Here is a 16,560-nt window from a genome sequence, read left to right on the forward strand (position 1 = left end):
GCATTTCAGTCATCTTTAGAATGGCATTACAGATTACTCAATATAGGCCTACATGTAGGCCACAGTATGGCTTCAGTTCAAATTAAATGGGAATGATTTCTTAGTGTATGTTGAGTGAGAAGACAGAGATAAAATTTATTTGCAGACAAGTCCTCACCTAGTACTTGTGTCAAAAGTTGTATTAGTTAGCTCAGTAATCATTGAGTACTTAAACTGCTATCAAAACTGACAGCTGATGGACAACATGTATACTGTAGGTCTTTTGCCACCCTTACTCATAGGAGAAATATCTATATAGAACAACACTTCTCATATGGTATATACTATGAAAGTAAATCATTACCTGGACTCATTTTCTTGATATGCAAGGCACATAAATAGTCTGGGCGGAAGAATAGTCGATCATACCCCACCCCCCCAAACAAAATGCCACAAGACTTTTTTTAACCTTCAAGATTTTGAGTGGTAACAGTAACATAACTCATTCCCACTACACCTTTTTGCATAATATTGTACATGTCCTCAGAATGCTCTACATCAGTGGTTCTCAAACCTTTTGTGTGAAGTACCCCCTGAGAAAATATTGAGCTCTCCGAGTACCACCTTGACAACCAACATTAGAATATCGCAGTAAAGGCCTTCCATATTCACTTTTGCCAGTCAGTACTGTACAGGAGAGGTTCATAATGGCATTCCAAGTACCACCAGAGATGTCTCAAGTACCACCAGTGGTACGCGTAGCACAGTTTGAGCACCACCGCTCTACATGTATATCTATAGTTGTACTGTACAGTACAGTGCAGTGCAGTGGAGTGCAGTACAGTACAGTAGCATACAGAATGGTGCAGTATAATAAAGTACAGTAGAGTATAGTACAGTACAGTACAGTAGCATACAGTACGGTGCAGTACAGTACAGTAGCATACAGTACGGTGCAGTATAGTACAGTACAGTACAGTACAGTAGCATACAGTACGGTGCAGTACAGTACAGTAGCATACAGTACGGTGCAGTAAAGTACAGTACAGTACAGTACAGTAGCATAAAGTACGGTGGAGTCTAGTTAAGTACAGTATAGTAGCATACAGTACGGTGCAGTCTAGTACAGTACAGTACAGTACAGTACAGTAGCATACTGCACGGTGCAGTAGAGTACAGTACGGTATATCACATTACAGTACAGTACACTACAGTACAGTATAGTAGAGTACAGTACAGTATAGTCTTATAGACGTTAGCCCTCCAAAGCCAATATGATTTCCACATGCTGTTGTTTTAAGTTTTTGAAAGACTATTTTAGTAGCCTATGTGAGAGAGGGAAGGCAGGCAGACATGTTTTAAATAAAGGACCACACCCACAAATAAAAAATAACGAGCAAACAATAAATTAAGTGGTTAGGTAGCCAACATGTCATCTAGATTAAAGCCAAAAGTAGATGGAAAAACAGACATGTTACCATTTTGCTCTTTTAAAACAAAGTATCTGTCAATATACTGTATGTATGGTGTATTGCATTATTCATAATTTCCTAAGCATAAATGCCCTTATCACTCCATTGTACACTTAGGACTGCGATATACATATCTGAACATTAATCAGCATACATTTGTCATTTGACAGCTGTCACTGACACTTGATATGTACATGTAGGCTATTATTGACTTGATTGATATGAATATATTTCAGTTGGACTCCTAGGGTTAAATCATTGAGGGGGTCCTAAGGAAGTAGTAGTAGTTTGTGTGTGCGCGCGCATGTGTGGGATTAACATTATTGTTTACCATCTTTATCTGAAGAGCAGACTGAGTGTCTGAACCTGCTAATGCTAGCATGCTAACATTGGGACAGTTATGTGTGGCCCAGTTCAAGGGTTTATCTCTTCTCCCCTAAATTTTCTAACCACAATTTTCTTTTTGGATGTTATAGATATGACCCACTGCAAATTTTTAAAACTCTTAATGAATGTTGGTTCAATAGCTAAATGCCCAGAAATGAGCTCTCAATTGTAGAGTGATCTCATTCTGACCATGGTTTTTATGATTTTCCTGTTTTTGAATCTAAATAAGACATATATGACATTGTTTTTATGGTAAGTTTTGCACATATTTTCAAAGTTCAGTTTGTATACATCACACACAAATAGGTGGATTGGCCCATAACACCATTATGTCCAGGCAGTACAGCATTTTACTACTATTGGCTGGTTTTGGGCAGCCATCTTGGATTTACCCCATAAAAATGACCTTAATGACATTGAAATTTGGGGCACCCCTTCTGAAATGATGGAGAACACCCTAAGGAAGGTCTACACCGATTTTGGTGCTTCTATCCAGCGCGTAACGATTAGGCCCTTTTTGGACGCTAAGAGACCCAGCTAAATTACATCTGAAATGTTACTGCTGTGTGGGACACTGTGTGGGATTTTTAGTTGTTTATTTCCCGAATTCATGCTACCCATTCACTAATGTTACCTTTTTCATGAATACTCACCACCACCATCACATTTTAAGTATTCATTATGACTGGGAAAATTGCACTTTTCATACATGAATTTCAATTTCCAGAAATAGCCATTTTTAGCTGCAAAAATGACTGTACTTGGGCCATACTAGAAAATATTAGTTTATTACTTAGTAAACTTTCATGAAAGGTCAAATTTGGCAATAGGTGACACAGTTTCAATGAGCAGCATAGTTGCAGTACATTTTTTGACCATTTCCTGCACAGTGTACCTTTAAGTTGATGTTACATAACTTTTGGTATACTGTTTCGATAATGTTAAGACGTTTCCATAAACAAACTCATGCCCCTTTTAGCTGGCCAGGATTTCGGAATGGCTGAATAAAACAAAAACAAAAATGTTGCATCTTAAAAGTACAAGTCAAGGTAGTGTGAGCAATTCAACTGCATTTTGAAATTGGCCGGAACTATGTATTTACATTACATTTGCATTATACCATGTTACATCCTTAAATACATTTGTATTGTTTTGCTTTCTCAAGAGCAAAGGCGGTGATGTACAAGCTAAGCGTCCATACTGGAGACCGGTTCGAAGCGGGTACCATACACCACATCTATGTAAACCTTCGGGGAGTAATGGGTGCTACGGGCCTGCAAAGTCTAAATGGCTGCACCAGCCTTTCACGGGGAACTGTACGTAAACATTATACTCTAAATCAGTGATTCCCAACCTTTTTCTTCAGGGACCCATGTTTTTATCATTGTAAGCTTTAGTGACCCAACTGTGCGTGCTCCCGCACGGGGGGGAGTCACATAAGCCAATAGGTTGGGTCCCGACCCATAGGTTGGGAACCACTGCTCTTCATAATAAAACACACAGTACATATGACTCATGGTTAATTGCCATGTACAGTATATACCGGACATTCTACAAATTTCTTTCATGTTACTGATACTTTGTAGGTTCAGGATTTTGAAATTCACAGCGAATATCCGCTGGAGAAGTTGACTGTGATGGACCTGCACTCCAAGGCATACTTGACCATCTACAATGAATGGTTCTGTGACAAAGTGTGCGTAGAAACACCAGAGGGTAATGAAGTAGTGTTCCCATGCTATCGCTGGCTACACCCCCGCAAAACGATGCAGATCACCCCAGCAGCAGGTGAGCAAGGGTTGTCCTACTGTAGTGAAGAAAAGAAGAAAAAAAATGGTGGCGAGCACTGGGTCAGCAAGCTGAGTTTATGAGTCAAAATCCATTCATTAGCAGAATCCTAGCCAGTACAGGTCGAAATCTTCTGCCACACTGGAAAAACGAAACAAATTGACAATACAGCCTCGTAAATAATACCAGCCACCAGCCAGAACATGCTACACGCTAGTGCTACACGCATGCTATATGCTAGTCACATGCTAGACTGCCACTGTGGCTTAAAGAAACAGATCTCATTATGTTACATCTAGAAACCACTGTTCTTACTTGTTTATCAATGTATTTCAAATAACCTTATGCATGTTTCTTTTTTCTCCAGCTACACTTGTATTCCAGGTCGGTAACTCAATACTGCAGAGACTGAGAATGAGTCTACTGGAAAATGCTCAGAAGACCTTCAGGTCAGTATGAGAGAGAGAAGAATAAACCATATGTTTCTGCACACGTGCAAGTGGAAGTACGTGAGTGGACCTAAGTGGGTACAAAGGTTGTTGTGGCAGGAGAAGTTGTATCAAAGTTGTACATGATGGACCTTTCAATACATTGAATGCGGGGAACGTAGTTTTACGGCATGCGTTAAATGCCGCATTATGTTTTTACATTTTTTAAGGGGCTTTTTTAAAAATTATGTTTTAAACAGAACAGTATGAGACAGACAGGAAATGACTTGGGAGAGAGAGACGGGGAAGGATCAGGAAATGACCCTGGCGGGAATTGAACCCAGTTCGCCTGTGTAGCAGTTCAGAGCCCAGCCGTTTTAGCCAAAGCTGGGCCAAACCTCTGTTTTTCAAAAGGAGCGAGTAAAACTGGTTCTCAGTTTTTTAAAGTCAAGATTTGGTTACTTTATAATTTTAATTATAAATAGCCAATTTTTAAGGCGGGTGCAAAAGACCAGGCTTGTAACTATAGACCAATCTCTATACTGCCTGCTCTTTCAAAAATTTTAGAAAAGGTAGTCACAGAGCAATTAATAGACCATCTTGAGAGTAATGGTCTTATTCACAGTAGACAGTTTGGTTTTAGACCAGGATATTCAACAGAACTGGCAACCTGCTACCTTACAGAGAACATCAAGAGTAGCCTGGATACAGGTAATGTTGTGGGGGCCGTATTCATAGACCTTAAAAAGGCCTTTGATACGGTCAACCACAACATAGTTCTAAACAAACTCTGCACTTTTAATATCTCAAATCCCGCCATAAGCTGGTTTGCTTCATATTTGGAGCATAGGGAGCAGAGGGTTAGGATAAACGCAGATCTGTCACTACCATTAGCCGCAAATCTGGGCATCCCGCAGGGCTCAATCTTGGGGCCTCTGCTCTTCAGTCTGTACATAAATGATCTGCCCACATGCTGCCGGGCATCCAACTGCCAAATGTATGCTGACGATACTGTGCTTTATGCATCAGCCAAAACACCAAGCGCAGCAGCAGACATTTTGACTAAGGAGATGGAAGATGTATCCCGTTGGCTTAAAGACAACCATCTCACTCTGAACATCAAAAAGACAGTGTCTATGTGTTTTTCCATAAGAGGTAAAGCCTCCTGCTCTATCAAAATTGACCAGGACACAATAGACGAAGTTGAAGAATTTATTTTTTTAGGAATAATCTTAGACTCTCAGCTCAAGTTTAAGCACATTAAGAAACTTACCACAACACTTCGAACAAACTTGAACTGTTTTAGAATGATAAGGCATCACATACCTGTCAAGGCAGCCTTACTGTTCTTTCATGCCATGATACTGTCCCACCTATCTTACTGTATTACTGTATGGAGCCAAGCCTCCCAGACATCAGTCAAACCTATTTTATCATTATATAATCAGGCATTAAAGATACTGGACCAGAAACCAATAACGTGGCACCACTGCCTCATAGTAAAGAAATATAACCTCTTAAGCTTTGAGAATTTTATGAAGTTCTCTTTTCTTAAACTCATTTTTAAATGTGCAAATAATATTGCTCCTGTTGTACTGTGTCCATTTGTAACAAAAATAAGCTCAAGAAGAGTGGCCACCAGAGGAGCAGTGAATGGTAACTGCTTTGCAGAGGTGCGCAAAACTTCTTTTGGTCAGTCTAGTTTCTCAGTTATTGGAACTCAAATGTGGAACAGTTTACCAACTGTAATAAAAATCCAAACAGAGTTTAAAACATTTAACAGACAACTGAAACACTGGCTGAAGGAAAACCAAAAATGTAATCATAACACACAATAGTTAACACACATACATGCACACACAGCATATATAGGTCACCCTCATCATCTTGTTTTTTTTTTCTTAATGCACAAGGCTTTTATATTATAGGGAGCATGTTTCAAGATGGCTTATTATTGTCTTGTATACTGTATTGTACAATTGTACTTTTAGATGATTTATATGTTTTATTAGAGTAGGTAGCCTGATCAGGGACTGAGGTTGCAAATTAGCTATCTAGCTATACACCTTCCATGTAGTCACATCTGCAAGTTGTGTCATGGCTCTGCCATGTCATGTTTGTAACAATGTGCACTGCATTGTCCCTGCCAAATAAACTACAAATAAAACAAATAAAAATAGTATTTAAATCCCTGCCATTACATATTCCCGGGACAGACTCTGAGGCATGATGTGTGATGGTTATGTTTGCAATGGTTTTATCACAACACAGTATTTGAATTTCCGTGTGCTTATCAAAACAACTACAGTTGTCTCACCAATATCACTATGTGATATTAGCAGCAGCAATCAGCATTGAGGGCGGAATTCTCCCACCCGCTTAAGTAAAAAAAAGTGCGAAACAGCGCCTCCGAGCTTACTCAAGCCCGTGAGTAAACGGGGCTTACGCGCGATTTCATCACTTGCGCACTTTGGGTGGGGCCAGGCCAAAATCAGGGAGTTCCCCATGTTAATCAATCCTAAGCGGATTCTCCCGTTCACTTAAGCGTGTTTGCCTTTACGCGCATCAAAGGGCTGTAGTAAGGTCAAGCGCCACTATGAGGTAAAATGTAATATTGCATTTGATGCTCGCTTGGCTCGCATTTTGTTACACGGTATGCTTTGTTGATGTTCCTTACCGTCAGCGTGAGTCCAAATCAAAATTAATTCACAGTTCCACATAAACGTCCTACATTAATTGTGACGAAATATGACCAGCTGCCCAGAGCATGTTCTCATATCGGTGAACTTACAAACAAAAGCAGGTAATTAATTAATCAGTATGACGATCATCATGTTGTCTCCACGGACGGTAGCCTAACCAAAACCAAAAACTCCTCGTTGCAGGTTGCACCATGCACAAGTAGGCTAAATTGACAAGGCACATCAGACTAAAGACCGCTGTTCCTCACAGCCAAGTATGCCTATTAAAAAAAAACCTTCACCATTTTTACTATGTTGTAGCCACGACGTTAAGTAAAGGGTTTTTATTTCAACTCCTCCACTTTTGCGATTTATTGGAACTCGTGCATATGTGCATGTAACCTATTAAACTTCCTGAACTGATGCCCGACATACACAACCACCACATACTGAGGTAGGCTACAGGTTGTCCTATCTGTTTTTGTAAGGCAGAAAATATTTCCTTAATGTCATTACAGCTAAACGTAAAAGGTAGGCCTACATATCAGAGCATGTTTTTGGCATTTCGCTTCTGGTCTCTATTACACCCCATCAGCTGCGCGTTTAAGTCCTGGCTTGGCATTGCATGCCCATGTCCAATTAATTTCCATGTCTGTGACAAAATATAAAGTCTCCGTTTTTTTCAGGACGATCGATTTCCTTGTTCATTCTTCTGCATGCATGTAGCCTAAGTGTAATATGCTGACGGACAGCTGAGATCCACATATTTCCAATGATATTAATGCCATGTTGCTGTACAGAGAAGCGGAGAAGCACTTTTAAAAGTCAGCAAATACAATGTGTTTGTTTAACTGTGGGAATAATCAGCAGTTTTAAATCAGTTTTTGATTTCCGGAATTGTCCAGGTAACACGCCAAACTCAATTTTTAACCAAACGTTTCATCATTATTTCAATCAACCTGTTGCGCACCATAACACTCAGCGGAGTTCCCGCCAAAGGTACACATTGCGTTTCCATCTCATTATCTGACCTCCACCACTCGCCTTGTGCTTGTGAAAATGAGCTGAGGTTAGATTTTGAGATGCTTTTGCACGAGGACTTTTGGCACGTGGTTCTAAATTCAAAGTTAAAGTTCAGTTTTGGATCCCAATGGACTGCAGATGTTTTCACATGGTTGATCTGAAAATCCATGCTCCGTGGTTTCTTTGAAACCACAACTGATGAAGTCGGGGAAGACTCATCCCCCCATTTAGCATATATCACGCCCATGTTGGGCTACGCGCTGTTTTTGCGGAGTTAAGCGCGAGGGGTGTGGTAATCTTTCAGAGGGGAGAATGCGCGCAGAATCAAGGTGCGTAAAATGTGCGTGCGTAAAACAGACTGAAACGGGAGAATTCCGCCCTGAGTGTATAAGTTCACTTTGTCTACTCAGAAAGACAAATTCCCACGTGAGGGGAGACTATTTTTCATTCAAATATTTTACTTGGAAGCAACTGGGCTTCTGCAGCATTCTATATTTTTTAGAGATGCACAGGATCCAAGATCTGATTCCGGATCCGGCAGGATAATAGGGTTTTTTACAGAACCGGAAGGATCTTAAGCATTGGATCCGGTATCCAGCAGTTACCTAAAAAATCATTATCTGGTGCATCTCTAGCCTAGGCTTTTCAGCCTTTCACAACCCCAATTGCTTCATGGAGTGAAAGAACTTTGGAAGCGGCCAGTGCAGGCAGTGTGGCAGTAAGCCAATGAGTCTAAAAAATAGTTTGAGCCAACGTAATAAAAAGGGCCCACGTGTGCGAGTAGGCTATGTGTTTCAACCCGTTCGTAGGATCCGGTATCCGGTTCCGGTATCCTAAAAATCAGGATCCGGTGCATCTCTAATATTTTTTCTGGGAGATGAAGGGTTAAGCTGTGTGTAGCCTCTGTTTTAACTATTTTGGGATGTGCACGCACTTCAAAATTTTTAATGTGCTGTTTGTTTCCAGATGGAAGGAGTATGGAGATGGTGTGCCACAAGTGATCAAATGTAAGGAAGCCTGCCAACTTCCAGCGGAGGTCCAGTTTTCATTCACTAAAGAAATTGAATTTACCTTCACACTTGCTGCAGAGTAAGCCAGTATGATTATGCTCATGTGTCTAAAATTAGTCTTACGTCATGTCTTACATGGAACATGCAAAACAGATAATAAGTAACACCATGTGTTTGATTGCAACAATAATAACCATTATACTGCTTTGTTTGAAGGTTAATAGCATTGAAAGTGACGGGACTTGCCAATTCCGAAAGCAATTGGAGTTCTTTCAGTCAACTCGATCGCTACTTCGGACTTCTTTGCCAGGCAGACGCCACATTGCGTATGTTCACAAGATCTACACATGTTTTGGTACTCATAGGCTACTCATTTACTTGTCACCACAATATGGTTGTATTTTTTACTGCAGTCAGGGCCGCTGACAGCTTTTGCCAAGCCTGCGAGAAAGTAATCTGAAAGTGCCCTCTTCTTAATACAAACAAAGTAATAAAGTCATACAGTCTTTGGTTCCCAAACTCCCTAGGTCTGCGATCACTGATCTGCTTGACTTGGATATTTTGTTTTCAGGACTGTGAGGAGGTGTTGTATAATATAAGTTAGATCATCAAACTTCCTCTGTGTGACTTCGTAGAATATGTGAAGGAGCATTGGGATGAGGACGTGTTCTTTGGCCACCAGTTCTTAAATGGTATCAATCCCATGATGATCCAGCGCTGTTCCAAGCTGCCTAAGAACTTCCCCGTCACTGAGGAGATGGTGACGGGACTTCTGGGAGATAGCACTCTGCAACAGGAGATGCAGGTACTTTCAAAGCTTTCGTCTTAGCATATACAGTAGACTGGAATGTATTGGGACATTATTCCAAGTTGGATTTCTATTAGGAGCAATATACGTCATTTCCCATCATTACCTACACCCCTTGTGACACATGACAACATTCGTTGTGTCTCCTGGATTTCCACCACGATAGTGTACGGACCCAACCAGAGAAACTCCTTTCAACATCCAATGCTCCTGTTATTCTTTTATTATCACACCATTAATTAACAATTTCCAAACAGTTGCAGGAGCCTTGGTGTTGCTGACTTTATTTTTGTTGAATAAGCCAGATGAAACCAGGTCATTTGGGATATATGGCACAGGGTTATAGCGTCTGAATCCAGGTTGCCCATCACTGTGTACACCCATTGTATACTGTATGTAAATGTGCACAAAGTACATTGCATGTACTACTGTATAACTATCAACACTTTAATTTGTGCTTGTTTGCGACGTGAGAAGAATGGGAGGGTCTTCCTGTGCGACTATTTGATTTTGGATGGACTGGTGGGAAATACAATCCATGGAAAGAAGCATTACCTCACGGCCCCACTAGTCCTGCTGTGGAGCAACCCACAGGGCCTGATGCTACCGCTTGCTATACAGGTGAACACATTCTTCTGCAATATAGTGTTTACTTATTATATTAGCTTTGCAGCGGATTCCAGTAAATGTTGTTTTGTTGTCACGTTATTTCAGCATCAAAAGATGACCAAATTAACTCCACTCGAGATTTGAATATTCAATGTACAGTACTTTAGGATTTAGAATAGCCCTTTTGAATTTGAAAATTCAAAATGTCAATCTCAAAAGCCACGCTAATAATGCTAAAAAAATATCTGCATGTGCTCCTCCTAAGTTTCCCCTCGGGGATCAATAAAGTTACTCCCTTACTGTGTTAAGTGACAACGAACATTAGTGCATAGTTTCATTATATTTCTAATTTAGTCTGCAAATACGTATGAATGGATCTTCTTTCCTTTTCAACACAAAAGGCTTGTCAGAAAGCCCCACACACACTGTTTACAGCCACTGAGAACAATATTCAAATATTATTTTAATATTCCAATAGTGGTATAACACACTCAACTCAAAGGTAAAAAGCAACTGGGTACTCCTTAAAAATTATATGAAGTGAAGTAAACAACACAGCACTCCAAGTTGCGTACTTTTATTGCCCACAAGACGTTTCAGTAACCTTCTTCAGAGTGGGGCAAACACTTCACCCAGCAAGTGCACTGAGTATATACAATCAAAGCCCAAAGTGTCCACCCCCAGGATTTTCAACTAATAGGCATTGTTACATGTCCAGTCTTACAGATATCTACAAAATGTTGAGTACACTTAACTATAAAAAATAATTTGAAATGACACTGCTGTTTTTACTGTGCAGTTACAGCAAAAAGCAGGAGCGGACAATCCCATATTCCTACCCAGTGATTCGGAACATGATTGGCGACTGGCCAAACTCTATGTGCGGGCAGCCGAGTTCAGCGTGCATGAGGTTGACTTTCACCTCCTGAGAACTCTGTTTTAACACAACTGAGATGACTGACAAGCATTGCTGTACACACAAGCAATGACAAACACTCTACATTGTAATGCAATCCTTTTCCCTGTAGCTCCTGTTCCCCCATATCAGATACACACTGCAGATCAACATCATGGCCCGGAATAAGTTAATATCCAAGGATGGCGCTCTTACCGTGGTATGTAATTTTCACACATTAATCATGAACTTAAAGGGACACTGTGCAGGAAATGGTCAAAAAGGGTACTGCAACTATGCTGCTCATTGAAATTGGGCTGCCAATTGCCAAATTTGATCTTTACATGAAAGTTTTCTAAGTAATAAACACATATTTTCTAGTATGGTCCAAGTAGAGTCATTTTTCAGCTACAAATTGCTATTTTTGGAAATTCAAAATGGCGGACCATGGAGAAGATCCCCCTTTTCATGTATGAAAAGTGCAATTTTCCCAGTCATAATGAATACTTAGAATTTGATGGTGGTGGTAAGTATTCATGAAAAAGGTAACATTAGTGAATGGACAGCATGAATTCTGGAAATAAACAACTAAAAATCTCACACAGTGTACCTTTAACCAAAATAAAAAAACAGCCGTGTGTTGCATGAACATTATTACACAGTACATGTTTACAGTGTTAATGACCAAATCCACTATCCACCTCATTCCTAGGGTTGCTACTTGTGGCAAAAGGGGTGAAACTTCCGGTTCAGCTGATGAAAAACATAAACAAAAAAATGAAGGGTTTCTTTGCAAAACGGTGTATCTCCATTTTGTAGAATGATGTATTTGCATTGGGCATTCCATTACATTGCATTGCAAAATGTATTTTAGATATTTATATATGTAAATATTTGAATGGCAAAAATTCATGCAAAGATGATAAGAGCTTACACTGTTTTGCAACAAAACCCTTCAAATGGTCTGGCTACCTACCTCAGCAGCGACATTTTGTTATTTAAACATGTTGGTTTTAGTTTAGCTTAAACTAACTCCGTGACCCGGATGGGAGTGAGGTTTAAGGGGGAGAGTGTAACAGAGGCTAACTATCAGAGTTTGCGTGGAACGTTAGTAAAACCTCCCTCCCAAAGCCTCATACAGTGTCGATGCCGTTGGACAGGGAGACCAGCCTCTTGGTCCAGCGGTATTGTACTGTGACTCTCATAGACGTGGTGGCGAGATCGCGCCCCCAAGGGGGACGCAGTAAAACGTTGGGTTACACTGCAGGTAGCCAGGCATCACTAAGCAGGAGTTGCACCCCTTGCTCATGTACGCAACATTGGAGCTAGGAATACACGGGTTTTCCATTTGTAAACAATCCCTGGGTATTTCTCAAAACCTAGTGCAGTGCACTTCCAAGTGTATCAGACTAACTAATCACACCCAGTGATTGGATACTCTTTATTAGTCACACCCAGTGATTGGATATTCCGTAGAGTTCACCAAAGAGTATCCAATCGCTGGGCGTGACTAATTAGGCTGATACACTTGGAAATGCACTGCACTAGGTTGTGAGAAGTGCCCCCTGTCTGCGTATGCATCCAGGGGGCATTCTTCGACCTCTGATTGTTGGAAACTGCTGTCACTCAAAAAAATGTGCTCACATGGTTGATTGCTTAGCATATTGCCCCTCCTCACATCCCAAATGTTTGCAAACGGTAACCTATCTATAAGGTGGTTTGGTAGATTAGACTCTCTGATGCTGGATCTCACATGGTGCACTTGTGCTCTCAGTGATCATGTTTTCAGTGCATATAGCGTGTTAGTTACGCTCTGAAACATAGTGCCCGAAGTGCACAGTTTCAGATCCAGCATAAGTGTCAAATTAACCGCTTTGACCAATTCTCAGCGATGTAGTACATTTGACAACAGAAACTTGTAACTAATTCCAATATGTTCTTATCATCATATATGCTTCCAGTATTCAGGCGTAGGAGGAAAGGCCTTGCTAGCGCTACTTAAGCGTGCTACATCTGCCCTGACCTACAGCTCCCTCTGCCTGCCCGACAACATTGCAGAGAGAGGCCTGGAGGCCGTGCAGAACTACTACTACAAAGAGGACGGACTGAAACTGTGGAAAACCATCAACACGTACTGTTACTTTGAGTTTAATGCCATTAACATAGTGCTGCAGATTAAACAAAAATATATGTTCATTACAAGCAAGACCATTACAGAAACAATAGATAACTCAGAAGAATCATATGCGTTATTTTACATTTACTCCAAGTTGAGTCAAAAATCCATTGAAAAAAGTGGTTTTTTTAATATATATATATTGTCTGCTATGCTGCGATGTCCGGTTTCATAGATTATAGTGGAAGCTAGTTGCTAGTCTTTGATTTATTGCATTTAGAACTAGTGTAGCCTCAGTATAATACTGGCATATTTCCAAAAATATTTTATTACTGCTTTAGCATTACTTACCCAACATTTTTTTCAAGCTTACTGACAATCACACTGGACCATTCTACACTGATGAGCAGATGCTTACATTTTACAATTTAACGTTTATTTGCGTATTCATCTCTAACTAACAGTATGTGATTTCTTTTAGATATGTTGAGGGCATCTTGACCCACTACTATAAGTCTGATGCTGATGTTAAGAAAGACTCTGAGCTTCAGGTCTGGATCGGTGATATATATGGGAAAGCCTTCCTGAAGCAAAAAGCAACAGGTTTGTTATTAATACAGTCAATCTCCCTCCTAGGCCACAAACAACATCAGTTGTTACATAAGTGTTACATTACATACATCGACATGTAGTAAAAAAGTAGTGTAGGTGATGCGCGCACATCCAGTAAAACAGGTGCTGGATCAAACAAACGTGGGTAAAAGAAGAAAGAAACTGTGATGTTGCTGCTGTTCACTGATTTATTGAACACGTTTAGGTCCTATACACCTGACGAAGACCGCCTGAGGTCGAAACGTTGTGTTCAACAAATCATTTAGCAGCAAAAGTGTGCAGATTTTTCTTTTTTCTTTTATACATCGACATGTAACAATTTGAGTGATATTCTAACTCTTACAGAGTTGAAATAAATGTCTTTCTAATAGTGTCAGGTTCCACTCAAACATAATGTTCATAGGCAGTAACACTAAATGGTTTTAATTAAAGACGTGTGCATAGGCAGTTTTGTAATTAGTCAAACCTAGGCATTTGCCTAGGACCCCAAACAAATCTGCCCTCCCCCAACTGTCACAGCAGCCACGATAAACACACAAAGAAAAAATAGGCCTGAGTTGTCACTTGTGCAAAGTAATCGAATATGCATATGAGGAAAAAAAACACTAAAACAGACCATTTCTATATAATATTGGCCCACCACACCTACCATTTATAGACGTTTGTGTGTGTGTGTGTGTGTGTGTGTGTGTGTGTGTGTGTGTGTGTGTGTGTGTGTGTGTGTGTGTGTGTGTGTGTGTGTGTGTGTGTGTTGATTTCTACAGGAATACCTCAATCTTTCAAGTCAGTTCAAGATCTTGTCAAGTTTGTCACTATGGTGATCTTCACTTGCTCTGCTCAACATGCCTCTGTGAACAATGGACAGGTAAGAGATGTGTGCTCATTTTGTTTTGTTTTTCATGTCAGAAGGATTGCATTTAAAATGTCAATTAACCCTATCCAGACTGGGGGGGGGGGGGGGGGGGGGGGGGGGGAGCGCTAAAAGTGCCCGCTCCAACTTTGATGTTGTATAATTCCTTAACGACTTAAGCTCTGACTACGAAACTTTGTGACTTTTTCAAACATTTAGTTGGCTACAATTAAGTACCGAAAGATTAGGTTTGTCATTTTTGCCGTTGCCATGGCAACGGTTTTCTGACAGGTATGTCTGACCAAAAATCACTTTACCATATCTATGACGCCATATATTTTCATATTTTTTGTTATTTCCATTAGCATCAGACTACTTTGTGAGCATTTAAGTGGTTTGAAGCATAAAATCATTAAAATTCAAGTGCATTACCTAAATTTGATGGAAAATACATTATGGCGAGATTTTGGGCATAATAAGATGATGATGTCATAATACCAGATAATTACACAAAAATGATGTCTTTCATAGATGTCCATACGTAGATCATTTTCGTAGTCATACTGTATTCCGTTCATGAGTTATGAGTGGGGGGTCAAAAGAGCCCCCCCAGGCCCAGGAATGCCAAAAAAGCCCAGTCTGAATAGGGTTAAGAGAGGGGAAAGGTTCTTGATTTGCTTGCTGTGTGCCTAAAATCGTGATGCTACCTAGCCTGTACAATACATTTTCACAGTGTTAATTCAGTTGTGTGACCAACTACAACTACAACTTAAGTGCTGACCTGCACCCGCATTCATACTGGTCTCTGGACTTGAACTCTGAACACATGAACACCATGACTGTGTTATGGTACATACACCCGCATTCATACCGGGCTCTGGACTGTTCCACCCATGACTGTTACCCGGATGAACCTGCTGACATCCACATTGTTGTCACAGTTCGCACAGTAAAAACAAGCATTTTTCGGTTCACATTGCGAACCTACTTTCTGGTTAGCAAATGCTAAGATATGCGGTATGAACACGTCGGGCGGTTTGCGATTATGTGCAGGAGCGGGCAACACATCACGGTTCTCAGTCGGCCTGAATTCACCATATGTGTTAATATAAGGTAAGGTATCTTAGGTAACTGTAAAATGTATTGATTTCCCAGTTTGAATTTGGTGGCTGGTTCCCAAACTACCCCAGTGCACTGCAGATGCCTCCTCCCAAGGCAAAAGGCCAGACCACAGAAGAGACCATTTGGAAGACACTTCCTGATATTGGCACTACAGTCAACATCTTGGCTGTCCTCAGACTTCTCAGTAGGAAATCCACAGACCATGTGAGTTCGTTAAAATGACTGTGTACACCTGTCGCAAACTCACAATTCAAAGCTGCCTAAAGCCTGCTTCGTATGATGTGAAATTAAGATAATAATGTCATGATGTCTGCAGATTAAGTAAATTACAGACTTAAGTTGATACAAAACATTATGTATTCATTATGTATATTTGTTATATCAAACCTTGGGTTTTTCTTCAGACATGTAATAGTTTTACCGGACGTGTTTCGACGGTATGTTGATGTTGAAGCTATAACCGTTGAAACGTCAGGTAAACGATAGAAATTGTACATGTCTGAAGTATATAGTGTATTGTATATTGGGGAATAGTAAGTTATAATATCATGAATACGAATGGATAATGCATTTTACCATTTAGAATTTACAATCCTATTATAAGCAACTCTAATGTGTCAGAATGTGTACTCTGATGTCCAGTTAATCTGAGGACTCTGTTGGGTTTATCCACAGTATCCTCTTGGTTATTTTCCTGAGGAGTGGTTTGCTGAAGAAGAACCCTGCAAGCTCATAAGCACCTTTCAGGAAGCTCTGGAGGGCCTCTCAGAGGAGATTGAG

The 16,560-nt window shown here is 40.4% G+C and overlaps 1 protein-coding gene and 1 pseudogene across 1 annotated transcript; both read left to right on the forward strand.

Annotated features, from left to right (window-relative positions):
• Nucleotides 1–3,087: 3,087 nt before the first annotated feature.
• On the forward strand, nucleotides 3,088–4,085 carry LOC134464839 (hydroperoxide isomerase ALOXE3-like). Its single transcript, XM_063218174.1, has 3 exons — nucleotides 3,088–3,154; nucleotides 3,425–3,626; nucleotides 3,994–4,085. Exons 1-3 carry the CDS (start codon nucleotides 3,098–3,100, stop codon nucleotides 4,083–4,085), a joined length of 351 nt encoding a protein of 116 aa, XP_063074244.1. The 5' UTR covers nucleotides 3,088–3,097.
• A 4,650-nt stretch (nucleotides 4,086–8,735) lies between these two features.
• The window catches only part of LOC134464841 (hydroperoxide isomerase ALOXE3-like), an 8,314-nt pseudogene continuing 489 nt past the window's right edge, over nucleotides 8,736–16,560 (forward strand).

The sequence above is a fragment of the Engraulis encrasicolus genome, chromosome 15 (assembly GCF_034702125.1).
Source record: "Engraulis encrasicolus isolate BLACKSEA-1 chromosome 15, IST_EnEncr_1.0, whole genome shotgun sequence".
NCBI lineage: Eukaryota > Metazoa > Chordata > Actinopteri > Clupeiformes > Engraulidae > Engraulis > Engraulis encrasicolus.

Coding starts and splice junctions, on each gene's coding strand:
- LOC134464839 (XM_063218174.1), top strand. CDS start 3,098: ATGGGTGCTACGGGCCTGCAAAGTCTAAATGGCTGCACCAGCCTTTCA. Junction 3,155..3,424: donor CCAGCCTTTCACGGGGAACT/GTACGTAAACAT, acceptor GATACTTTGTAG/GTTCAGGATTTTGAAATTCA. Junction 3,627..3,993: donor GCAGATCACCCCAGCAGCAG/GTGAGCAAGGGT, acceptor TTTTTTCTCCAG/CTACACTTGTATTCCAGGTC.